Source organism: Fundulus heteroclitus, chromosome 16 (genome assembly GCF_011125445.2).
Source record: "Fundulus heteroclitus isolate FHET01 chromosome 16, MU-UCD_Fhet_4.1, whole genome shotgun sequence".
Classification (NCBI taxonomy): domain Eukaryota; kingdom Metazoa; phylum Chordata; class Actinopteri; order Cyprinodontiformes; family Fundulidae; genus Fundulus; species Fundulus heteroclitus.
In genome coordinates, this window is record NC_046376.1 from 5976339 (window position 1) to 6002660 (window position 26322).

General features: G+C 42.4%; 1 protein-coding gene across 2 annotated transcripts in view; it reads left to right on the forward strand.

The window, feature by feature from the left end:
• Nucleotides 1–4090: 4090 nt before the first annotated feature.
• The window catches only part of LOC105923203, a 45726-nt gene continuing 23494 nt past the window's right edge, over nucleotides 4091–26322 (forward strand). The window contains exon 1 of one of the 2 annotated variants that reach the window (XR_004933075.1): nucleotides 4091–7027. Coding sequence is in view for 1 of the 2 variants with exons in the window: in XM_021314601.2 (XP_021170276.2) it covers nucleotides 4335–7025 (2691 nt within the window). In the remaining variant the exon portion in view is untranslated. The remainder of the gene's footprint in view (nucleotides 7028–26322) is intronic. The other variant, XM_021314601.2, reaches the window with a different exon arrangement.

Below are 26322 nucleotides of genomic sequence, written 5' to 3' on the forward strand. Positions count from 1 at the left end.
TACTGGAAGAATAAAGGTATTAAATATCTGGAACGTCTACTTGACGGAACCAAGTTCATCAATTTTGCTAAACTAAATATGCAATATGGCATTAGTAAAAATAAATTCTTGGAATATGAACAACTTAAGTCTATAATTAGAAATAAATATAAGCATATTAATGGTGGTTTACAAGTCCCAACTAATATATTAGAGTTCCTAGATTTACCCCCCCCCCCAAACTACTGTCTAAATCATACAGGACACTGACTAAAATAGATGATTCAATGTCTCTTCCTACTATGAAATGGGAAGAGGATTTATCAGTCACATTTGAACAAAACTTCTGGGCTCAGATATGTCTAAGAACTTTCAAATTGACTAGAAACACCAACTTACAACTAATACAATACAAAATCCTTCACAGAGTACACTACACAGGACAAAGATTATTCAAGATGGGTATGGCACAATCTAATATCTGTCCACACTGCATAGGCAATCATCCTGATAATTATATTCATGCGTTATGGTTATGTACACCAGTCCAGAGGTTCTGGACACAGATATGTAAGGACTTATCAAAGTGCCTGAGCTGTAAAATTACACCTTCCCCATCAGTTTGCTTGCTCGGTAATTTTAAGGAAAGTCCTCTGGAAAAATAAATAGTTCACATGGTTTTAACTGCATTATGTATCGCAAAGAAAATTATCGTCATGAATTGGAAAAGTAAAGAAAATCTCAGTATCAATCAGTATAGAGATCTTTTGTTGGATCATATTAATCTTGAGACAGCATCTGCATCCACATCTGATCGATCTCTTTGGGCTCCTCTGATCAACACCATCACTTAGTGGAATAGGAGGCGGTGGGTTGCTTCCTGCAGGGCGCAGTGGCTGGATGGAGGGGTTCCTGGGGCTCTGGGGGCACTCGGAGTGGGGCGCCTGGTGGGTCTGACTCCAGGGTCTGTTGTCCCCATCTGGGAAGGACTTGGGAGGCCTACGGGTGGCCTACAGCAACTGCTTGCAGCGCTCTCGAGGAGCTGGGTGGTGACTGATGTGGGTTACTGACCTGGTAGCTGTGCTGCCGCTGGGTGGGGCCGGGGTGGGTGTGGGGGCCTGGGGCCCCTGGGGCGCGCCGCCCTCGCGCGGGGGCCTCGGGGGTTCCGGTTCCGGGGGGTGTGCCGCTTTCGGTGTGGGCCGGCGTGCCCAGGTGTCCGCCCCTGCACGGGGCCTCTGGTGCACTGGGGGGCCTCGTGGCCTGTTGAGCTGGTAGGGGGGCATGGACATTAACATCTCAGGGCAGATGCTCTTCTCCTTCATTCGATCGGCACTCTGCTAGTGGGGGGAGGGGAAGGAGGGGGAGCAGGGACTTACCCAGCCTGGATGTCTACTGTCGAATATATGGTGAGATGTTTGAATGTTAATGTTGGGGAGGGATTAAATGTACGGGGGGGGGGGTGGAGAAATGGACGTTCTGGTGGGCTTGTGTCTGGTCCCCTGTCCCGGTCCGTGTCGTCTCCCGGTGCGGGTTTCGCTTGGGGGGTGGGGTTTGGGATGACTCGTGCGGACTGGCTGGCCAGGGTCCCCCCCTCTTATTTATTTTTTATTTTTTTTGGGGGGGGGAGAAGCCAGTAGGCTTGGTGGGTGGGCTGGGGGGGTTGAGGTGTTGGTCCTGGTGGGTGGTTGGCTGGCGGGCCCTGCGGCCTCTCCCTGGCCCCTGGGCTACGGTGGTGCCGCTGGCGATGCCCCCTTCTCTTGGTGGGGCTTTCGGGGAGCGGGGGTGCCTATTGGAGTCAGTAGGGGAGCTGGCTCCCTGGGATAGCTTCCCAGTCCTTTGCTCCCCATCCCCAGACTCCTCCCTCTGCCTGCTCCATCACGCCTCCACACATGTCCTTGGGGAGGGGACGTTACTGGAGGTTGCCACTTTCTGGTGACATCCCTCTCCCCAATTTTATCATGCATTTTAGACACTTTCACTTCAAACAATTTCACAACGTACACTCATGTAGGCCATGGTATGGGGGGTGGGGGGAAGACGTCTGGGGGGGGGGGGCTTAAGTTGTGTGAGCCTCACCTCGGACGGCTCCCTTCACCTCCTCTTGCACTTAGACATTGAGGGTTCTGGGCAGTTGCTTGGAGGGGGTGCGCTGGCACCAGCTTCCTTCCGGAGGGGGGCGCTCCCAGTTTTTAAACACACTTGAGAACAACATGCAACAACACAACATCTGAGCGGGCGTAGGGAGGATCGGGGTCTTTAGCACAACCCGTTCTCCGATGGCGGCAAGGAGTCTGGGGCCTGGAGGAGGTGCGGGCCACTGTATCCGGGGTCTTGGCGGGGGCTGCTATGGGTAGTCAGCGGCTTGCCAGGTCTGGGCCTGATGCCTCTGCTCCCCCCAGAAGGGGTGGGGGGCAGGGGTGGCTAGGATAAGGTGGGGGAGGGAGGGGGTTTATTAGGAGGGCCTGGCCCTCAGGGCCCATGGCCAGGACCACTATAGCGGGGCTGGCTGCTGGCGGAGCCCACGGGCTCGTCCCCGCGGCTCTTGGGGGTGTCGGCAATGCGGTGGCTGGGGGATTTCCTCGGGGTCGTCTCTCCTCTTTCCTTGGGGGGGAGGGGGGGTTGCAGATATCCTGTGTCGGCCTCTCCTGGGCGCCCTGCTTTAGGGGCCCCTTTGGGAGTCCGGGGTTATGGGTCCCCTGACTCCTGCCTCTGTGCTCGGGGAAGGCGGGCCTTTGGTTCTCCACAACCACTATCAAGCTATTTCCTTCTGGATAATTTTCACCTAAACTAGTGCACTCTCACAAACTCCCACAGGTGCAGGGTTCCAGGTATTAAGTGTTCACTTATATACAGAAAGCCTATAATTTATTTATTTATTTATGTTCTTTCACTTTCTTTTTTCAGGTTTCACTTTACACATGTCAGCTTTAATAATAATACATATGATTTAGCAATGGCATCTAGGTGTTATTCGATTGTATCTGTTGCTTTATGTCTTTTGGTTGTGCTGTTCTTTTTGCATCTCTCTTTCCAGGTGATGAAGCAGACGGAGAACGTTTCATCACTCTCTCCCTTTTATCTCTTCTTTCTTTCACCTCTTCTCTTTCTTTTTTTCTTTTCTCTCACTTCTTGTTCTTCCTTTACTCTCCCATTGTAGTGTCCATATAATTTGAAATTCTCCCTGCAGGAATCACAATAAAGCTATTTACATGCATAAATCAAGCGGAGAACTATAGCGAAAGCTGTTCGCTCCACTTGGAAAAGCAAAATCTGTCGAGCTCTATCTGGCATTAAGACATCAATTCCTATTGCCACATTGCTAGACAGGACACTGGAAAAAAAAATAGAGCTTTTCACTTGTTTGTCTTACATTTTGCAATACTGATCAGTAGTTTACTTTAGAAAAACATACATCAGCCCAGACTATGACTATAATGATTTTAAACTTTGTTTTTAGTTTTTTTCTATATTTTGTTCTACCTTAGACTAATCATAACGATGATAAATTGGACATCAGAATGTTTGCTTTCACTGTGGATTTTTTTCTCAGCTTTTATTTAGCAGTGTTTATGCTGCTGCTTTTTCAATAAAGTTCAACTCAACAGAATGCTGGGGTTCTCTGAGTATTTTTATTCAGGTCATTAATTTGTAAACATTAGATACACTACTGAATAAACTTTAATAATTAGATCTTGCCTAAAATTTTGTGGAAGACATTAAGAATAGACCTCCATTTAAAATAATAAGACACTGTGTGCCATGTATTTGTAAAACATGGATAATATTTAGGTAAATTGAAAGATAATTATGTGGTTGTCAGATAAAAGCAAATAAATTATAAGCTGTAAAGCTAGACAAAAAATCTGTTGCAAAATTTGCTTATAGGTGCAATGATGATGAAACATGTATAATACAGACATGACACAAATTTCAGTATGTATTCCCTTGACGTATTCCTGGGCATTTTTAAGGTCATAAAGAGTAAATCTCTGATGTAAGTAACAGCACCAGCAGCCCAGTGGCTCTTACAAACTTGACACTGATTAACCCAATGAGCTTAAAGTCTTAGATATAAATGCCTGTGTGCACGCGTGTGTCCTTAATTATAAGTTGATGCACTTACTGTGACCATCTGTGCAATTGGCACCCACCTGCACAATCCGCCTTACTTTCTGTACTGCTTTGTGAATACTGATAGTCATTTCCTTCACTATGCTCGATCTTACAGCACAGTTGGCAACTGGATTTTGAGCGGAAACCATAAAACTCACATCAAAAGCTTTCTTTAAGACTGATATCAAAAAGGCAATACTGGATTAAACAGCTCTATTGTATAACACTTTTGCTTCTTCAAAATGGGCTGTTCTCCATCAAAAGGAAAGTTACTTTTAAAACCACACAACTTTGGAATTCAGAAGACACGTTCAGAGGGTGCAGATTGTGGACCTGCGGTTGTAGAACTTCAATGCAAGGAAGAGGAATCACCACCACTCACTGAGGAGCATAATACAAATACATCTTTTTTGACTCTGGTGGACTCTGACCGGTTTCCGGAAAATGCTATGGATAATAAGGTAACAGAAGTAAATGAAATGTCCCAGGAACTACTTGGAGATTTCATTCAAGCCGATTTGATTCAGAAAATGGAAACTCAAAAGAAGACAATCGAGAAGAGATCAACAGAAAGGCAAAGAAAGTGTTTTGTCACTGACCAAACAAAGGTGGACTTCCCACCACACGTGGTAAGGGCTCTGCAGGGGGCCTACAATTTCCTGAACCCAAATATTTCCAAATATGAAACTCTTTTGGGGCTGCTGGACCAGGCAAACAAGACTCGACTATCCCTCCAGCCGATGATATCTGCAATTGGGTTGTGCTTTGAGGAAATCAATCAGGCACTAGAAGATATGGCTGAAGATGGGGAGCTGATGCTGAAGGAGCACGGGGACAGCATGACCCTACCGTCTCGGATGTTGGGTGAAGGTGTAAGGTCAGCTAAACCTTGCACTACTACAGCGGATCATTTTTATCTACCACCAGATATTTTACAACAACTGCTTCAGCGATCAGAACAAATTAGGCAAGTTAGTAGCTCAGTAAAGAATCTAAGTGATTCTGCACTTGAGAAGGTCATAGAGTATTTATCTTGTCTTTCTAAACAGTTTGCTGAGAAACTGCAAGCTAAGCAGACTGCAGAGCTTAGGCTGGCTCATATACTTGCAAGGATAGAGGCAACAGCCATTAGAAAGTCTAACCCTGAAGATTCTGCATTGCATAGTGAGGACAGTGGTATAGGGGGAGAGAGTGAGAGTTTGACAGGATCTGAACAGCATCAATGCAACCGTGGGAGTGCTGGATCTGGAAGTTTTGGGTCTGAAGTCAATATTTGGGGTATGGCTCAAAATGTTTCTAATAACCTAGCCAGTTTTGTAACATGTAATGAAGATGATGAAGATCAGGATAAGGAGGAGGAAGAAGAGCATGTGGAAAAACATGAAGATGATGCAAATGATTCCCATGAGAGAAAGAGGTCAAGCTTTTCTCCACCAGGTCCCTGTAACACTCTTCATTACATGAACTTAAACTCTATAAGAAATCAGCAGTCCACCTATGAACAACTTTTTACTTCCACCAAAGCTGAAGACTCTTCATCCAACAGCGGTATAAATGTGATATCAGATCTACTAAAGAGCCAGAAAGAATTAAATAAAAAAATGAAAAAGATTTCTGAAATGCAACGACTAAATGACTTTGCAAGGCCTCATTGTAATTTTTATCAAAATGGACTCAGGCGACATTCATTAAATGAATTAACTGGTGTACACAAAAGCCAAATGAGAACAAATATGTCACCATGTTCATTATTTTCGTCACCGTTACCACCAAAATCTCCACTAAAGCAGCACTCAGTCAGAAGGCTCATAAATACATTTACCCAAGGTCTTGATGGGAGGCCAGGACAGAATCTTTCAGATACTTCTCATCATATCATGAGGCTGAAAAAAAATTTTAATCTTGCAGTGTCTAACATAGTTAATAGTACTGGAGGTGATATAGTCAGCTGCAACAACAGTAGGAGCTGCCCAGATGGCAGGGATGACTTAAACATGGATAATCTACCACCTCCGCCCCTGGAAGTTCTAATGGACAATTCCTTTCGACACGATGAAGGCGAACTACAAAATGAAAATATTCACAATGACCCACTTCTAAGTCTCCCATTCATACACCAGAACAGTGGGATTTCCCGGCGAAGGAAGATAGCCATGCAGAATGTTGAAGTTTTGCCAAACAAAGCAAATGTAAAACCGAAATCAATTGCTATATCACCTGCCCCTCCTATGAGAAAAGAGAGGGTTACTGAGGGGCAACATAAGCTGCTGCAATTTGAATCAGAGATGTCTGAAAAAACTGAGGAAACGAAAAGACTCTACAAGCAAGCAAGACAGATTATTCATTTGTGCAATGCAGGAGAATCCCCTGACAATAAAAATATTGTAGTTCAAAGCTCAGGAGATTTAACATCCCTTCAAGCTACACATAGCCAGAGATGTGAAAACAATGAAATGTTGGAATCTGATATGCACTCTTGTAATCTGCCTGTCATTGCACCGCCTGCTTCAAGAGTCCGCTTTCCACCTTCAAGTCCTTCTGTGTGCCACAACTTTCCAAGTCCCCCTGTGTTCAGACAGCGTTCTATCTCTCGATCCTCTTCTCTCTCTACTTCTCCAAAAACTGTTGCACATGCAAATGATAACAGCACCGAACATATAAGTCCATCTGTGTCCTTTCATGATGCACGCTCAGTCTTCTGTCAAAACGAGGTGCAAAGTTTTCAAACTTGCCTGTCCATTAGAAGTTCTGAGCTTCCCAGAAAATGGGGAGGCTTCGTTCCAGGCAGGTTATCTACCAGAGGAAGAGACAACCCAATGCATCATTGTCAGTCAGAACAGAGGCCTGGGATGTCCTCCTATTCAGAGTTGGAAATAGATCACCATTTAATTTCACAACAAACCAAGAAAGATGAATCTGTTGCAGAAAAATAAAGGTACGTTTCCGTGTTTTTAATTTTCAGAATTAAATTTGTTTAATTTAACTTTACTTATATAGCTCCACTTCACAACACGTTATCTCAAGCCCTTTAGAAATAAGCTATATTTGCTCCATTGTGTCTTGAATGATAGAACCTGCTCTTGACCTTATTTTATACATCAACCTGTGTTTCCTTCTTCTTACTTACAATAATGTTGGTCAAGAGCGTCATCACAGTGCATGTTGTTCATGAATTTTAGAATTTTTTCTATAACCTGATTGTCAGAGAGAGAGAGAGAGAGAGAGAGAGAAGGTCCAGTTGCCACCGATTTCAACCTGTTTTCTGTTGTTTATAGTAGTACCTTTGTGGACCGGTCAGTATATTATTTAGCAGATTCTTGATTCTGTCTTCTGTTGTCAAAATTAAATTATCAAAGGAGTAAGACACTGTTTCCAATAAATAGAGAAGATTGATCTTGTCTTTATGAGGTTATCCTCTAAGATGTTGTAAAAACCATGGGAGGATCCAGGGAGATCCAGGTCATGGCCAAGCTCAATCAATCAGTCAGTCAGTCAATCAATCAATCAACTACAATTTGCATTGTATTCGAAATTACAGTTTCAGTACAAACCGTCCATTGGAAATGGTTGACTTCGGCCATGTGTGCCAAAAGAACTCCGCCGTTAGGCACATTCCTTCGACTGCCAAGGACCCCGCTTTACTCAATTTCCTTAGGGTGCTGAACCAGAAAACCCTGTTTTGAATCTAATAATTGCCATAACCATCTAATTTTGAAGGATCCTTGGTACTAATCAGATGGTGGTTCATCCTATATGAAAGAAAAAGGTGCAAACAACACTGATCTTGGTGTGACTATGAAGAACATTTTTTTATTTTGTTTCATAAGATAGTGTTAAGAAATCAAATCATGCAGCATCAGAAAAGTAACTTTTAAGATTAATGACTAGACAACTCATCTGAAATTAGATCAATGTTTACATGAGAATAAAAGTCATTATATTGTATAATGATAGAAATGGATAAATGAATTGTAATGAATATAAAAAATGAATGATAAAATGTAACGGAAAATGATAAAAGAATGACATCAACATAGAAAAGGGCCCTTTGGTGGAATTCAGCCAACAACCCCCTTTTTCACTTTAGGCTGCAGCATCATGAAGAAGGACCAGTCTAATCTGTAAAAGACTTCCATCCATCCATCCATCCATTTTCTAAACCGCTTAATCCCTCATGGGGTCGCGGGGGTTGCTGGTGCCTGTCTCCAGCGTTCACTGGACAAGAGGCGGGGTACACCCTGGACAGGTCGCCAGTCTGTCGCAGGGCAACACATAGACAAACAGGACAAACAACCTTTCACGCACACACTCACACCTAAGGACAATTTGGAGAAGCCAATTAACCTAACAGTCATGTTTTTGGTGTAAAAGACTTATTATGATCAATTTCCAAATCAGTAGGGACAAGCAAAAATACGTGAGTGACTCAAACAGGGAATACAATAAAACAGAGATTACCAATGACATCCATTCATCCATCCATCCATCCATCGTCTTCCGCTTATCCAGGGTCGGGTTGTGGGGGTAGCAGCTTTAGTAGAGAGGCCCAGACGTCCCTCTCCCCAGACACTTGGGCCAGCTCTTCCGGGGAAATCCACCACGACACTGATGAGCGTCAACGTCAGCAGCACCCCACCCCCACTATAAACAGTGTTTGTACTGCACTGCTTCCCCCCCCCCCCGAGACACCAGATAGTGGACTAGAATCATTGCCTCTCCGATCTCTTCCTCATTCCCAAGTTTTTGTCTCGGCGACCAGCCGAGCCGCTGCCGCTTTGACTGCTGGTACATATATGAGCTGCTTCCGGAGTCCCACAGGCCAATAAAGCCTGATAGTACTCCTTCTTCAGCTTGACGGTTTCCCTAACCGCTGGTTTCCACCAGCGTGTTTGAGGGTTGCCTCTGCGACATACACCGACAACCTTGCGGCCACAGCTCCGACTAGCCGCCTCAACAATAGAGGCGCGGAACATGGTCAACTCAGACTCAATGTCCCCCACCTCCCTCGGGACATGTTGAAAGCTCTCCCGGAGGTGGGAGTTAAAGCTCCGTCTCACAGGGGACTCTGCCAGATGTTCCCAGCAAACCCTCACAATACGTTTGGGCCTGCCCGGTCGGACCGGCTTCCTCCCCCACCATCGGAGCCAGCTCACCACCTGGTAGTGGTCGGTGGAGAGCTCTGCCCCTCTCTTCACCCGAGTGTCCAAGACATGTGGCTGCAGGTCAGATGAAACAACAACAACATCAATCATTGAACTACAGTCTAGGGTGTCCTGGTGCCAAGAGCACATATGGACACCCTTATGCTTCAACATGGTGTTTGTGATGGTGTTTGAGATGGACAATCCATGACGAGCACAGAAGTCCAACAACAGAACACCACTTGAGTTCAGATCAGGTGGGCCTTTCCTCCCAACCACGCCCCTCCAGGTCTCACTGTCATTGCCCATGTGAGCGTTGAAGTCCCCCAGAACAATAAGGGAGTCCCCAGGAGGGGCACTCTCCAGTACCCCCTCGAAGGACTCCAAAAAGGGTGGATAATCCGAGCTGCCATTTGGCGCATAAGCACAAACAACAGTCACAACCTGTCCCCCCACACGTATGCGAAGGAAGGCCACCATCTCATTCACTGGGGTGAACCCCAACTTACAGGCACCAAGATGAGGGGCAACAAGTATGCCCACTCCAGCTCGGCACCTCTCACCAGGGGCAACTCCAGAGTGGAAGAATGTCCAACCCCTCTCAAGGTTCCAGAGCCAGAGCCATGCGTCGAGGTGAGTCCAACTATCTCCAGTCGGAACCTCTCAACCTCCCTCACTAGCTCAGGCTCCTTCCCCACCAGAGAGGTGACATTCCACGTCCCAAGAGCCAGCTTCTGCAGCCGAGGATTGGAACGCCAAGGTCCCTGCCCTTTACTGCCACCCATTTCACAGCGCACCTGACCCCTTTGGCCCCTCCTATAGGTGGTGAGCCCATTGGAAGGGGGACCCATGTGCCCCACCTCCGGGCCTGGCTCCAGAGTGGGGCCCGGGTGACTCGCGTCCTGGCAAGGCAATGTAATTGAACATGTCATGTTCAATTACATTGGTAGGCAGTTCTTTAATTTTCTGATTTGGTTCTCTCTCATGTTGGCTGGCTGTCCAAAAAGGATCTCAAATGGACTTAAGTTTACTCGTGTGCATATGCACCCATACATTAGAACCAAGGGAAGTGCCTTGATTTATGAAAGTCCTGTTTCTTCACAAAACTTCAACAGCTTCATTTTTATCCTGCCATTTTGTATTTCAACCACTCCACAAGATTGGGGGTTATAAGTGCAGTGTGTTTTTAGATTAAAGGTTTAGAAGATAATCCTGTCCAGAAACACTTTTCATCATACTGGGTAAAATTGTCTTTCCATCCTGAATGTAGTCAATACATTATGTATTCTGAAAAAGGTTAAAAATCAATATATGGGGGAGCTGGAAGCCTGTAAAAACTCAATTGTTTTCACCAATTATTGGTGAAAACCAATAATTGCTTTTCACACCGAGGACCAGAGATTTGTCGGAGTTTTGTTCCTGCTCTTTGTCTCTCAAGTTCCGGGGTATCACCTTATCTATTGGTTGTCCCATATGCCAATCACTCTGATGCGCTCATGTAATGTCAGTGTGAATCCATGTTCCTTGTTACTTAGATGGATTCCATGATGGCTGCTGGTGGCACGCACGGTTTGGCAGGAGCTGTGCGCTCTCTACTAAATCCACCCAAATATCTTAAGCGACCATCTAAACGCTTACAACGGAGTTGGGTAATAATATTATATATCGCCACACTGTCAATTCTGTCTGTCAAGCATTGTTTTCTGCAAGAGAACCAAAACTGCTCAATCACAGAAGCCATCAAGAGCCACCATCTTCTATACTTCAAACTTCTCAACAGTGGGCTTCCTAGAATACCATCCAAAGCGTCTGAGAGAGTTTCACCAAACAGTGTGATTTCTTCTCAGTTGGTGATTGTTCTACTTCTGGCTGGAGATATCGAACTTAATCCAGGCCCAACACCACCAACAATTAACACCATAAAAGCTACAGAAGACACGACGGCGTCATATGGTAGTGGCGCACAAGACATCTGGTCACCGCTAAACCGCTTGTTTAACCCACCTCTGGCTGTGGGCCCTGTGGAGTGTCCTTGTCCTGGACTGTGGCCTGTGGGGCTTCCGCGTCCGTCTGTGGAGTCTCCGCGTCTCGGGCTGCTGCATGCTCGTGGCCCGGTTGGAGTGCGCGCGGAGTCGGCGCTACTGTGGTTGGGACCGGTGTCATGGATGCTGCCCTGGTTTGGTTCTGGTGGGCTGGATTCGAGGGGGACGGAGGCTTTGGGGCGTCCCGCTGGCGCAGGTGTTCGGGTTCCTGCCGGCGCCTCTTTCTGGCTTGGAGCAGGTGTGTCGCTGACTGGTGGAGCCGCGCGTGGAGACGTCGGCGGCCATGGAGTAGCTGCTTTGCCGCGTATGGAGTGTAATGCTGGTTCCGATGGGTCGGACCTTTCGATGAGCTCGACCAGGGTCGTACCAGTGACTGCGCGCTCGGCGGAGAAGCAAAGCGGCAGGAAAGATGCAGGAGCGCGCACTGGTGAGTGTGTGACTCCGCTGACACAAACTACTGCTCCCTGTCCTAACCAACAGAAACCTCCAATAAAACATAGGAATCCACTGTTCAAACGGCACAGGACCACCAAAATGTTTCGGACATTAAATCAGGCCAAAGTAGTTTGGGACCCGTCATCAAAAATAAAGGGACTATTTGGCGGTCACTTAAATATACGCAGTATGAAGCCTAAGCGCGAACAGCTGGAACATCTGCTGTACAGTTCCAACATTGACTTTTTAGGACTCACGGAGACATGGCTGACCCATACTTCACCTGATGCTGTTGTAAATATGCCTGGGTATAATGTATTTAGAAAGGACAGAGATAATGGGAGGGGTGGGGGAGTTCTAATATATGTCCGGCATACCCTAAAGTGCACGATGATTGAATGGCCAAGTGAAATTTTTTTAGAATGTATAGGTGTTGACATATCACTCTCAGAAACTATGTCTTTTATTGTTGTGTGCATATATAGAAAGCCCACTGCAAAAATTGATTTTTATGAACAACTTAAACTTCTACTGAAACATTGTGACAAAACAAAAGAAATTATTTTAATGGGTGACTTTAACATTAATTGGATGGTTAAGAAGGAACAAACAACACTTAAACAAATAACAGACTATTTTAATTTAACACAAATAATTAAAAATCCTACCAGAATAACAAGTCACTCTGAAACTCTAATAGATCTGTTATTTACAAACCATACTGAGAGGATCATTAAAACATACAACCTTATAACGGGGCTTTCTGATCATAATATTGTACTTTTCTCTTGAAAATTAGGTAAAAAACGATTCACTTCATCTACATTTCATAAACATAATTTTATTCCGAAACATGTACATCCAAACCTTGACGTTTTGTTAAATAAAATAAACTGGTTTACATTATTTTCTAATAATAATATTGAAACAAACTCCCAGATTTTTAACTCAAAAATAAAAGAAATCATAGAACCTTTTTAAAAAAAAGCAAAGAGTAAAAAAAAAGCGAAACCATCTACCCTGGCTGAGTAATGACTGTAAAAAACTCACGAAAGAAAGAGACATTTTACTCAAAGTGTTTTTAAAATCTGGTCTCACCGTTGACAGGCAAAGATTTACCTTCATGAGAAACAAAACAACTCACGCCTTACGTAAAGCCAAGGCAAATTTCTTCCTGGACATCATTAAAAGTGCAAACGGAAATGGCAAAATGATATGGCAAAATATTAATAAACTGATTGGAAAACAAAATAAAATAGACAATGATAAATTGGAAATAAAAGTTAATAATGAGCTGCTAAATAATCCAAAAGAATTAGCAAATGAATTCAATAATTTCTTCATTAACTCTGTCAATGAAATAACCCAAATGTTTAGTCATTCTGAGATAGCTTGCAAATGCATAGATCCTGGACAGCCAACTTTTAAATTAGAGCAAAGTTAGAAGTGGCCAACATCATTAACTCCCTGAAGCCCTCAAAGGCCAAAGATGCGTATGGCCTTGACACACAATTTTTAAAAATCCATAGAGATACACTGGTATGCCCAATAACACATCTTATCAATTTATCAATCAGACTGGCAGTTGTCCCATCAGACTGGAAGGTGGCCACAGTCTCACCAATTTTTAAATCAGGAGACAAAACAAATATTTCAAACTATCGCCCCATCAGCATTCTCCCTGTTGTATCTAAGGTTGCAGAAAAGTGGATTTCCAAACTGCTAAACAAACATCTTAGCCAAGGCCGCTCTCTCCTGCACCCCATGCAATTTGGGTTTCGCCAGTACCACTCTACAGAGACAGCAAACTGTGTCTTCATAGAAACAGTGAAATCCTTGCTTGATAAAACCACCTGTGTTGGTGCAGTCTTTTTGGATTTCAAGAAGGCGTTTGATACTGTAGACCATCAAGCACTTCTGTCCAAACTGACTCACTTCAACTTCGCAGATGATGCCATAGCTTGGTTTAAATCTTACTTATCCGACAGAAAACAATCTGTGAGTGTTGGTGGTACTATGTCGTCCTACCTTGAATGTCCAACAGGGGTCCCACAAGGTTCTATTTTGGGACCGGTATTGTTCTCCCTATATATAAATGACCTCCCGGATGTTTGTCAAAATGTCCAATTCCAAATGTATGCTGATGATGCTGTTATTTTTACACCTGCTAAAAGCACACAGGAAGCATCGTCCGTCCTCACATCAGCCCTGGACAATATACAGCCCTGGCTCCTTCAATCATGTCTGTCATTGAACAAAAAAAAAAACTGTTTCTATGATGTTCACAAAAAATACATAAAACTTGAGCGGTCCAATGTGTTCCTGGGGGGAGTGGAACTTGAGCTTGTGGAAGAGTTCAAATACCTCGGGGTCACACTGGACACAACACTTTCATTCAAAAAACACATCAAAATCACTGCAAAAAAAATTAAATATAATATACGTAACTTTAAGCAAATCAGATCATCGATGACAATCAGTTCTGCTAAAATGTTCTTACACTCGATGATATTTTCACACATAGACTACTGCATCACAACCTACTCACTCACTGGAGACACAACTTTAAAACCAATAGAAATATTATTCAAAAAATCCTTAAAAATCTTTGATCAAAAGCCCCTGTCATTTCATCAGTGTAACATTTTGGAAAAATATAATATGCTCAAGTTTGAAAATTTTATCCATTTTAAAAATAGTTGTTTAATTTACAAAGTTCTGAATGGATTAGCCCCACCTCCACTTTCTACCTACATTAGACCTGGCAGACGTATCTGCACTAGAGCCTCTTCCAGAGGAGACCTAGAGATCCCCCACAGAAGAACAACCTTTGGACAAACTGTTCTATCCGTCAGAGGGGGTCACTTCTGGAACAGCCTCCCAACAAACGTTAGGGAATGTCCCACTTACTGCACATTTAAAAAGCACCTTAAACAGTTTCTTAAAAGTTCTCAGTCATGCACTCACTAATTTTATTTTTGTAATATCATTGTTTGAACGTGTGTCTAGTATTTTGACTGATATTGTATTTTGTTATCTTGTGTTGTTGTTTTTTTTTATTGTTCCTGCCTCAGGACGACAGATGTAAATTAGCATCTATGCTATAATCTGGCTCATTTACAATCTGTACAAGAGTATATGATTGTTCATTAATGTGCACTGTCCTGATTAAATAAATAAATAAATAAATAAAATAAAGAACTTTCCCGCTTGCTGGTGTAAATTTAATATGGGACCGCTCCTGTCCATTTCCCACGGCCCGTCTCACCCCGGTTCAAGATTTGGTAGTAAAGGAGAAACAATTATCAGAGGCAAACATTTAAAATATGAATATTTATTTCATTTGGAATTCCAAATAGACAAGAAACTTACAAGCTTGGTTTCAGTATGTTACTGATGTCCTTCTCCCCAGCCATTATAAGCTGTTTGTCTACCCTCATCTTCGCAAACCCATCTTTTATCAGACTGACCAGCCCCTTCTAATTAGTTTGGGGGTTGTGGGCGCAGACACTAAGACTCCAGGTCCTATCTGCTCCCAAAACTAGGAGACTATTCTCTGAAGAGTCTTCATGAAGTAAGGCTGATTTAGCACCCAAATTTCCTATCAGGGGGTCAACCCATATAGAACCATAAAATAGCTTTCAGACCTTAAAACAAACACCCTGTGAGCTGTGTGTTTTCTTCTCCCAGTGAATGCTGGAGATAGGTGCCAGCATCTCCTGCGACCCCATGAGGGATTAAGCGGGTCAGAAAATGGATGGATGGATGGATGGGAGACATCCACTTCCTTCCAAGACACAGTTTAGAGACCGAAAAGTACCCCTTAATGTTTTCCATAAAATTGCCCGATTAATATAGCAAGTAATCATATTTTTCCATTTTTCCATATGCACTTCTACTGTTTATGTGTTGGGTTAGCTTAGCCGCTAGGTTAGCAGCTCCGCTGCACTTACTGTGTACTTTGAACATGTATACCGTAACAAAGATAGAAGTTTGGCAGAGAATGAACAGGGAAAGTTTAGAATGGTCCCACTGTGTTTTAAGCTTTGACCGAGGTAAAAAAAAAAAACAGGCGCTAACAGGCATAGCTCCTGCTAGCATCTTGGAAACAAAGCTAGCTCATGTGGTTTGAGTGTGTTTTTAAACATTGACAACAGGACGTGCCTCAACACATCATTTCCTGCCGATAGTTATTAGCTTGGTGGGTTAATCCTAAATGACCAATTTGAGTCTTAATCATTTCCGGGAGAAATAATAACATTAATTTAAAAATATCAAGTGTCTTAAAGGTTACTGGTTTTTACTGACCAAATCATTCTTTAATATTCTTTTCTTCAAATAATATTTTATATAACTTAGATTTGCAGTGTGAATGGGTTGAAACACATATCAAATATTTTAAATTAGTTAACCGAATCTTGTCTCATTCCATATTGTTTAAGATGAACCTTGGTTCTCTAACTTGGATCTACAGTGAACCAGGATTCACTGAATTATCCTGATTATAGTTTAAACTATTTTATTTGTCTTTTTGTTTCTTATGTGTGTACATAGTTCCTCAGCTTCTTTTTTATCTTAATTTTGCTTAGTAGTTTAGTTAAGTTTCACTGGCCTAGTAGAGAGGATTTGTTGTATGAAATATAGTGTTAAGTCAGATAAAAACATTCTATAGTGGATGTTTCTGTTGATAAATTCTTGATCTTGAAGAGATGTGACTCATGTTTTCTACATGTGTGCTGAGTTTGCTGTTAAAAGAATGCCAGTGCTCGCATCACCCTTTCAATTATTGTCCTGATATCAGCTGTTTGGGCTGATATTCACCAGACAAAACCAAACAGACTGAGCGAGTCAGAAGAGATTCAGATGAAGCATGTAACATAGAGCAAACCAAGGGAATTTTTCGAGAGGCAGCTGAATTAGCAGCTGCATCTGCCTAAGTGTTAGGTTTAAACACCAAACATCTTATTCAGCAACCTGCACAAAGAAGACACAGAGAATCAGTTAAATTGATCTTGCAAGGAGAGTGCTCGGAGACTGTTCAGTTTACAATCCTCCAAACCACTCTGAAGCAGTCTCCGCTCGCCAGGCTTTTTATTGAAAATTGGAACGCCCTAGTTACACAGGATTTCAACTGCTGAGGGAAGGGGAACAAACCAGTTGAAATCTATTAGGCAGGGAACCAATACACAACAACAGCATTCATTGTTATGGGAGTAACTTCTTTATCTTCCACAGGCAGCTGCAAGATACAATTGGGTGCAACCTGCAACTGCTCGCATGCTTGTGTTCTGATATAAGGAGAAATAACACTTCAGTAATAAGTATAATATAATATTGTAAATGGTCAAGAATGTTATTAGTAAAATATAAGATTGCATAGTGATTTAGTTGTTATAAGTGAAACATAATATAACTAGAATATAGATTAAAAGTAGAATAACTATAATAAATCCAACATTACCCTCCTGTTTATTCACTTTAAGCTATGTTTCATCCTTTATCGGTCTCTTCTTGTCAGATTTTCAACCATAAATTCATTCACAACTTAAAGGTTACACCCAGAGGTCGTCACAGTCGTCGGGATCAGGATACAGGTCTGGAAAATTAAGAGATGTCTCTTCGTCTTCATTTTCAGAATCAGCTGATGATTTTTCAGTTGCAAGCAGCGCATACATTTCCTCTTTTACGGGCTGTATGGCTGTTGTTATCACTCTAGTGCATAATGCTCTTAAACACGGAATACAACAACATCCACATAAGGTCAGAATAGCTGCAAACACAGCAATAGACATTAAAATTGATACCACTAGCTGTTTGTATTTTCCAAACACTTCTCCAAAGCCATCCCACATAGATGTATCAACTCCAGAATGGTCTTTCATTTTGCTGTTTAAGGAACGGAGGCCTTCTAGGGCCTTTGTCAAGCTGCCATCTGCCGCAGTGTTATTTGGAATAAAGGTACAACACTGTTCTCCAAAGATGGCACAGACACCTCCTTTTTCTGCTAGGAGCATATCAACAGCAATTCTGTTCTGGAAAGCCATTATAGAGGTAGCTGACAGTTGTTCATGGATGGCTGCAAAACCTTGTTCTGTTTTATTACCTAATCTCTGAACGTTATAATGGATGTAGTTGATTCTGTCTACGTTTTTATTTATAGTGCACCACCAACAAATAAAAGATTCAAATCCTGCTGCAATCTGATTTACGATTTTGTACTCATCTGGAACTCCGCGGGGAACTCCTATGCTATCAATATAAGTTGGATCGTCCTCACTCCAACCTTGTACTGCTCTCTTGTTTCTTTTTTGCCAAGTGTGTGGAAAAACACTTTTCACCGCGGTCAATAATTCCCGTACTGTAAGTGGAGTTATAGAAACTGGCAAAATCAATGTCACAGATGCACAAAGGCCAATGGTGTTATAAGGGAGTTTGTCAAATAATCTATTATCACCACACCACCACCAGATGTCACTACGTGCTACAGGTTTGAAAGTTATGTTTACTGAAAGTATTTCTGTACACTGGGTCTCATTTAACTTTCCTAATTTTTTGCCTGATCCAGTTCTATTTACACATGTGAAGTTACCTGGAGCCACATGTTTTGAAAACAGCGGTTTTCCTTTATCTTCAGTAGTTAGAGGGTAAATAGTGTCCCAGAATGTACAGTTTCCAGAAGGCACTGTGTTATTCATTATTTCAGTCAGACATTCAGGAGTCATTGTTGCTGGTACAACCTGTAGCAAGGGTCTGGGACCCATACAAACTAAACAACCTGTGGATACAGTATGAGCAGCTTGTTCCACCATTAAAAGCCAATTATTGCTTTTTCCGGACATTCCTGTGGTAATTTTGAACCAATCATCTGCAGTAGGATCTACATATATGTGTGGAGTTATTGGAGAGACAGTTTTTTTTGTCCTAAAGTAACTTCAGGCATCATTATTGTTGTCAGGTTTGGGCAGAAAAACAAGGTAATGCACGGATCTGTCTGGTGAGGGCGCCAAATACACAGGGCTAAACTATGACAGGGAGGATCTTTAAATTTTCTGAAACTGGCTGGTTTTCCAAAAGGTTTATGGGTGGTATTTTTCGTCAGGAAAATAGTATTACTGGCATCAGTTAGTTTCACCTTTCCTTTCCACTGTCTGGCAATGTTACTCGTACCATATGTGTTTTGTCTCCACGTATGATCTGTTGTCTCAAACACATTTTCCCAATTGTGCCTTGTCTGTTTCATTCCTGTGCCATCTAAATACCATTTGTAACCTTTCCAATCAGAAGCTTTGTAACCTCCTATCTTGAATTGGTCTTTATTAAAACTAATCACAGTCCGGATCTTATTATTCTGATAACAAAAATATAGCTCTTCAGTTCTTTTGTCATCTTTCGACTCTTTACATGGATTTTGTAATAGTTTCATAATTTGGGAAGGTTTAGGATTGTAGTAGCCCACTCTTCTTGGTTCTCTGGCTCTTTTAGTTCCATGAAGAATTTGAGCTTCCCATAGCCATATAACTACTGCTGCCACGGTTAGGATGGCTATCCCCAACCACACAAGTCTTTTCCCTTTTTCAGTTAGCATTCTGTTTGCAGATTGAAATCCTTCCTAAAGACCCCTCGGCAGAGGTGTGGATAATCTTCACCGATTTGAGACGATTGTATACTAGAAATACAACCCCCTTTGTACAACGGACTTACTCTGAGGGTCGTTGAAGAATTACAATACTACAACAGATACCACAAAGCGATCACTAGGAGGCAGACTAATACAGTCAAATTGAATGCAATAATGGAAATTGTGACCTTAGTCATGTTTAATGATTCTTTTGCAATGTGTTAAGTGAATCCACGTGCTCCGCTCTGCAATCTTTACAGCAGTTCCAGTGGTCAGCAAAACCTGGAAAGGTCCTTCCCACTTAGGTGCATGCCAATGTTTCTTCTTTATGCTTTTTATCAGAACCCAGTCCCCTGGTTCAACTAACTGGTTTTCTTGTGGAGACACAGAAGTTGTAACACTGTCAGTTTGTTCTGTCACTTTTTTCTGTTTTTTCAGCATTTTTCTCATATAGTCTGCTAGAGTGCTTTCATCGTCAGTTTCCCATTTGTTCTCAAAATAGGGCAGTCTATATGGTTTACCAAACACCACTTCATAGGGTGTCAGGCCATTTGTGCTAGTATTTATGTGCAGTTTAACAAGGTCTAGGCACAGAGTCCACGGCCTTCCTGTTTCTTCCATGCACTTTCTTAGTCTGTTCTTTATTGTTCCGTTAGTTCTCTCAACTAACCCTGTGATCCATTATCACTGTAGATTTTTTCTGGTATCCCATAGCGAGGGATAATGTCTTTACATAAAGCTTTTGCCACTGTTAACGCATCTGGATGTTTTGTGGGAAATAGTTCTATCCATTTGGAAAATGAATCAACTATTACCAGACAATATTTTTCCTTCACTAGGACTTAATTCAATAAAGTCCATGTGTAGATGTTGAAACGGATAATCAGGTTTTGGAAACTGACCGATCTACAAAATTTTTTTGAATAAGAATTAAACCCATAGGTGGTGTATACTTTGTTTATTAACCCCATAAGAATTAAACCCATGGGTGGTGTATACTTTGTTTATTAACCCCACCATCCCTCCTGTTGAGACATGGGACTTCTCATGGCTCAAAATTGCTGCCCATTTATAGAGATTTTTAGTCAGAATGGGTTTATTTGCTGGTCAGGTGTACAAGCCATCTGTCCGTACAGCACCATTGCGCTGCCACAGTTTTATTTCTTGTTGTGGGGCCTGGTTTTGCATTTCCCTTAAAACATCATGAGTTAAAGGCTCAGGGTCCATAGAAAGTGTGCACACGAAAGTGTCTGCACGGTTCGAAGGACTTTTAACAAATTTGCATGAGTTACTGGTTTTCCAGTCGATGTTATCATGCCTCTATTTTTCCAGTGTTGGGCAAATGTGTGTGTGGTTGCAAAGGCATACAGGCTGTCAGTGTAAATGGTTACTTTTTTTCCTTTCATGAGTTTACAGGCCTCAGTCAAGGCCACTAATTCTGCAGCTTGGGCAGAGTAGTGCTGTGGCAAAGAAAAAAGCTTTTAGTACTGTGTCAGCGGTGACTACAAAGTAGCCAGTTCTTGTTTTGCCTTTGTCATCCTTTTTGGATGAGCCATCTACAAACAATGTTTCTCCCTCAGTCAGGGGAACGTCCTTCAGATCAGCCCTGCTTTTGGCTGTCTGCTCGGCTAAAGCTTGACAGTCATGATGCTCGCCATCAAATTATCTAATTTAGAGAATGTGTTTACATTAAAGAAATACTTTGGGATCTGCCCTTTAATTTTTTCCAAATGCTTTTTTGTTCCTGTTGATTTCTGTCGCTCTGCAAAGTTTAACTTCTGTGGTAAAACAATTTAAACCAGTAACATTCTTCATAAATTCTTAAACATCAGCAACTCCATCTGAGGATAACTGTAAAACTGATGCATGACTAGACGTAGGGTTGATAAAATCTATCTAATCAACCGGGTTGTACTTTTACCAAACAGCTTTAAGTTCCATTTTAACTTTTAACTTTTGTTTCTGCTAACTGGTGATTCCTAGACCTACAATTAGCAGAAGTTGTTAGTGAGCTAATTCCTGCTTTCCTTAGATCAACCAGTTTTAAGTCTAGTGTATTATATTCAAACTAGGGCTTTCAAACTATTAAAATTTTAATTTCAATTAATCTCGTATTCTATCTTTTATATTTCTGAAAGTATAAAAGCTCATTTGGAAATTTTAATATGCACTTTTGCAATAAACCACACTAGTTAAAATTATGCTTATACAAACTCAGATATAAGTTTTATTATTCATTTATTATTTACTCTCTTTCTCAAACACATATTCCTGAGCAGTCCCTAAGTTTGTCAATGCAGAGACAGCAAGTCTCCCTCTAGAGGGGAGGGCTGCGCCCTGAGCAGCAGGCGGGACATATCAACTATCAGTGACCAATCCTCGGCTGTTTTCAGCGATGTTGGGGCTGTAGGTGTAGTAACAGATGACGCGCATAGTTGGTGGGTGTTTCTAATAATGTGTTGTTCCTGGGGGTGTCACCAGGAACCGTTAATTCTCCGCCCAACACATTCAGATGTTGGTCAGGTTTGTTTATCATATCTATTGTCCTGCTTTAGGTCAAACTGTCCCCCCGAGGTTCGCCTCAGATCAGTGTAAAAAGTCTCCCCTACACATATTCCATCCAGCTCCACTTCTCCCATATAATCTCCCCACATGCTGTTTGCCAAGTTAATAAAGTTATAACATTACAATATAAAAAGACCCTACTCTATTATTTTTTACAGCTGTCATGAATCCATTGTCAAATACAAGCTTCGTGCATTAATAGTGTAACTGAATACTTTCCCCACGGCTCTGGTTAACTGTACTCCATAATTAGGCACCCAAATAACACAAAAACAAAACCTTTATCCCCAGTTTCAATCAAATGCATCGTAATTCTCTTACGCTTCAGTTGCTATTCTCAGCTCTGTCATACGCACAAATCTACACACACAGACTTACACACAAAAACCCATTTGCGCACAGACATCAATCTCCGCGGATCCAAGCAGTCTCTCCCCCACTCACTCAAACAAGATGATCTCATTTCCACAGACACAATATGTTGTACAAGACAGACAGACAGCTTGCGCGTAGTGTTCTGCGAGACGTCTCTCTCTTTTTTTTTTTTTTATACGAAACCTCCTTGTTCTAAAAAACTCCCAGAGTGTTGCTCTGTATTTCCCCTTTAAATTTCCCGATTTATTAATGATAGCCTTCTGGAATTTTAGCTATTTTCTGTTTGTTAAGTCACCTCTTAAACCTGAATTGTATTATTTTACCCATGTAGCTAAATGTTAAATTTGATCAGAGTGGGTCCTGCTGTTTTTATCCAGACTTGGGTCTGGGCAAGACCTTCTTTTGCCATTTGCTTCTCCTTGTTTTTGCATTTTAATTTAATTTTTTCCTGTAGTTCGTTTATGCCAGAAGTGGATAGTTTGCCATTGAAGTTGTACCCTTTTTTTTTTATCTAATAACATAAGGGCACAATTGCTGCTTTATCTTCTTTCTCAACAACTTTCCAATCTTTACATGTAAGTTCTTGAGTAGCTTGCATTTTTGTTCACTTTGTCCCTTTCCCATTTTGGTGAATGTTTGGACCCAGTGGGTTGCAACACCTGCTGTGTTCTAACACTGGGTTTATTTAGACAAGATGACGATCAATAACTGTTTGTGGTAAAACTCACTTCAACCTTCAAGGTGGAGTTTTCTTGCCTACATGCATCCACAAAAGCTCGTCATATTTGTTCTTGCCTGTTTTGGTATGAAATAAAATACCTAGTGGTATTTGTATTTCCTCACACACACACAGTCACACTTTTGAGCTCTTACTTTTAATCTAACACAGAGGACGCCGCCGTCCTTCACAGAATTTAACTAGTTAGTTTAAACTAGAGGAGTCTGTCCTCCTGCGGACTTTAACTGTTTAGATTTCCTATTTTTTTAAAACAGAGGACTCTGCCGTCCTTCACAGAATTTAACTAGTTTGTTTAAACTAGAGGAGTCTGTCCTCCTGCGGACTTTAACTGTTTAGATTTCCTATTTTTTTTTAAAACAGAGGACTCCGCCGTCCTTCACAGAATTTAACTAGTTTGTTTAAACTAGAGGAGTCTGTCCTCCTGCGGACTTTAACTGTTTTTTATCTGCTACCTGATAGTGCCTAGGATTGTCAGGGTTTTATCTTGTTTCTCAGAAAACAGAGGACTCCGCCGTCCTTCACAGAATTTAACTAGTTAGTTTAAACTAGAGGAGTCTGTCCTCCTGCGGACTTTAACTGTTTTTTATCTGAAATGTTCACTCATTCCTCTTTAATGAAATTCTACTCACAATTCTCTGTGTCTCTGGAATTCTTCAACCTTCGGATCCCAGCCCGTAAAGGAGGGACCAGTCCCGGAAAGGGTCTTAGTGCTGTGGCCACAGACTTGCTGGAACCTCACTTTACCTGCTGGGATCGTTAGGTATGTTGAAATCCGGCTCGAAGGACCATTTAATGTTAGGTTTAAACACCAAACATCTTATTCAGCAACCTGCACAAAGAAGACACAGAGAATCAGTTAAATTGATCTTGCAAGGAGAGTGCTCGGAGACTGTTCAGTTTACAATCCTCCAAACCACTCTGAAGCAGTCTCCGCTCGCCAGGCTGTTTATTGAAAATTGGAACGCCCTAGTTACACAGGATTTCAACTGCTGAGGGAAGGGGAACAAACCAGTTGAAATCTATTAGGCAGGGAACCAATACACAACAACAGCATTCATTGTTATGGGAGTAACTTCTTTATCTTCCACAGGCAGCTGCAAGATACAATTGGGTGCAACCTGCAACTGCTCGCATGCTTGTGTTCTGATATAAGGAGAAATAACACTTCAGTAATAAGTATAATATAATATTGTAAATGGTCAAGAATGTTATTAGTAAAATATAAGATTGCATAGTGATTTAGTTGTTATAAGTGAAACATAATATAACTAGAATATAGATTAAAAGTAGAATAACTATAATAAATCCAACACTAAGCCTTCCGCCTAGACACAGGATCATATGAGCCTTTGTGAGCAGAGCATTTTACAACAGCAATTTTTGAAGGCAAATGAATAGTTTCTAAAAGAGCAGCCAGCCTACAGGCTTCAGGAAGCAAGGCAAGGCAAGTTTATTTATAAAACACTTTTCAGTGACAAGATGATTCAAAGGGCTGTAGACAATTCAAAATGCTGTGAATTGATTGTAAAGTGCAATTAGTTCAGCAGTTTGAGCTGAAAAGTTGGAGGGCAAAGGACCAGAAGACAACTTCAAAAGCAGAGCACACAGCATAGCCCACCTGGTTGGCACCAGAGTCCAGAGTAAGAACAACAGGAAGAGCCATTCACATAAAATGTTAGATCAGGGTCAGTAAGCGGAAAGTCAGAGAGATCAGGTCTGGGAGTACAAACAGTCTTAAGAGTGATGGAGCAGTTCTGAGGTTCACCATCCTTCACTGTAGGGAGGAGGGTGGCTGGATTCAGAGTTGTACAGCACTTCACAGTGATGTTAGGGAAGTCCAAAAGCACTGAGGTATAATAAAGGCCACCTGGAACAACAGCTCAAAAGCAATCAGTAAATAAGCCGACAGAACGAGGGACAGTGGAAAGAAGTGAGGAAGGGGTGTGGCTGTATTTATTAATAAGAGGTGGTGCAGCTCTGGTCATATTACAATTAAAGAGACGTTTTGCACTAAGGATATTGAACTGCTAGCTGTCAGGCTCAGGATTTTCATGGTCCCGTGAAAGTTTATGCCCGTTATCATGATAGCAACCTATGTGCTAGGTCTGCAAACCCTGGAGCAGTATGTGACGTTATCTACACTGTTCTGAACAGAATGCAAACAAAACACCCCCAGGCTATTTTTCTGATATGAGGCAACTTTAACAAAGTATCCCTGTCCTCCACCCTCCCCACCTTTTAAACAATATGTTACCTGCAGCACGAGAGACAAAAAAAAGACTAGACTTACTCTATGTAAATTGCAAAGAGTTCAATTCAATTCAATTTTATTTATATAGTGCCAGTTCATTAAACATGTCATCTCAAGGCACTTTCCAAAGTCAAATTCAATCATATTATACAGATTGGTCAAAAAATGTCCTATCTAAGGGAACCTAGTTAATTGCATCAAAGTCTTGACAAGCAGCATTCACTCCTCCTGAAGAAACGTAGAGCCACAGGGAGAGTCGTCTGCATTGTCCATGGCTTTGCAGCAATCCCTCATACTCTGGTGCTCTGAATACCTCGAGTGAACGCTGGCACGACTTGCTGCCGCTGCTCGCCGGAATTTTTGTATTTGCTGCTCCCTGCCTTTGCTCACCGGTAACTTTTTAACCGGTAACGTTTTAACAGACAGTGCAATTGTCTTTTAACGGACAGTGCAATTGTTTTTTACTGGGAATACGGCCACGATTCCTCCCAACTAGTCCCAACTAGGCTACTATCGGTAGCTCACCTGTCCTGCCCTGTTTTCAGCCTCACCTGACGTTTTTTAAAAATGTGGACCGACAGGACATACATCCTGCTTGTCTGCATCTGGATATTCCTACTGCCCGCTCACCTGCAAGTGGCGGGTTTGCTGCAGTATTCAGCCGCTGACCTGCTCCGGCTCCGCTGTCACTCGCCCGGACCTGCGCCTGAGGCACTCCACCTTCACCCGGACATCACCTTCCAGCCACGCCGGAGATACATCCACCGAGGGTCTCGCCGGATTTTCCACCACAACGGTTCAACAGCAATAAAATCCATCTGGTCCAGCTCCTGACGGGGGATTTGTTGCCCTCCATGCTCCACCAGCCGGGCTGTCGACCACAGAGTGTTAGCTCGCCTAGCTCGGTCGGCTAGCACCAACATCAGCTGCAACAACACTGCACTCAACTTTGCTCTGCTTAACATCCGCTCACTGACAAGCAAGGGACATCTCATTCAGGACCTCATCACTGACCGTAAACTGGACTTTCTCTGTTTAACCGAGACCTGGCAACAGCCCGAAGA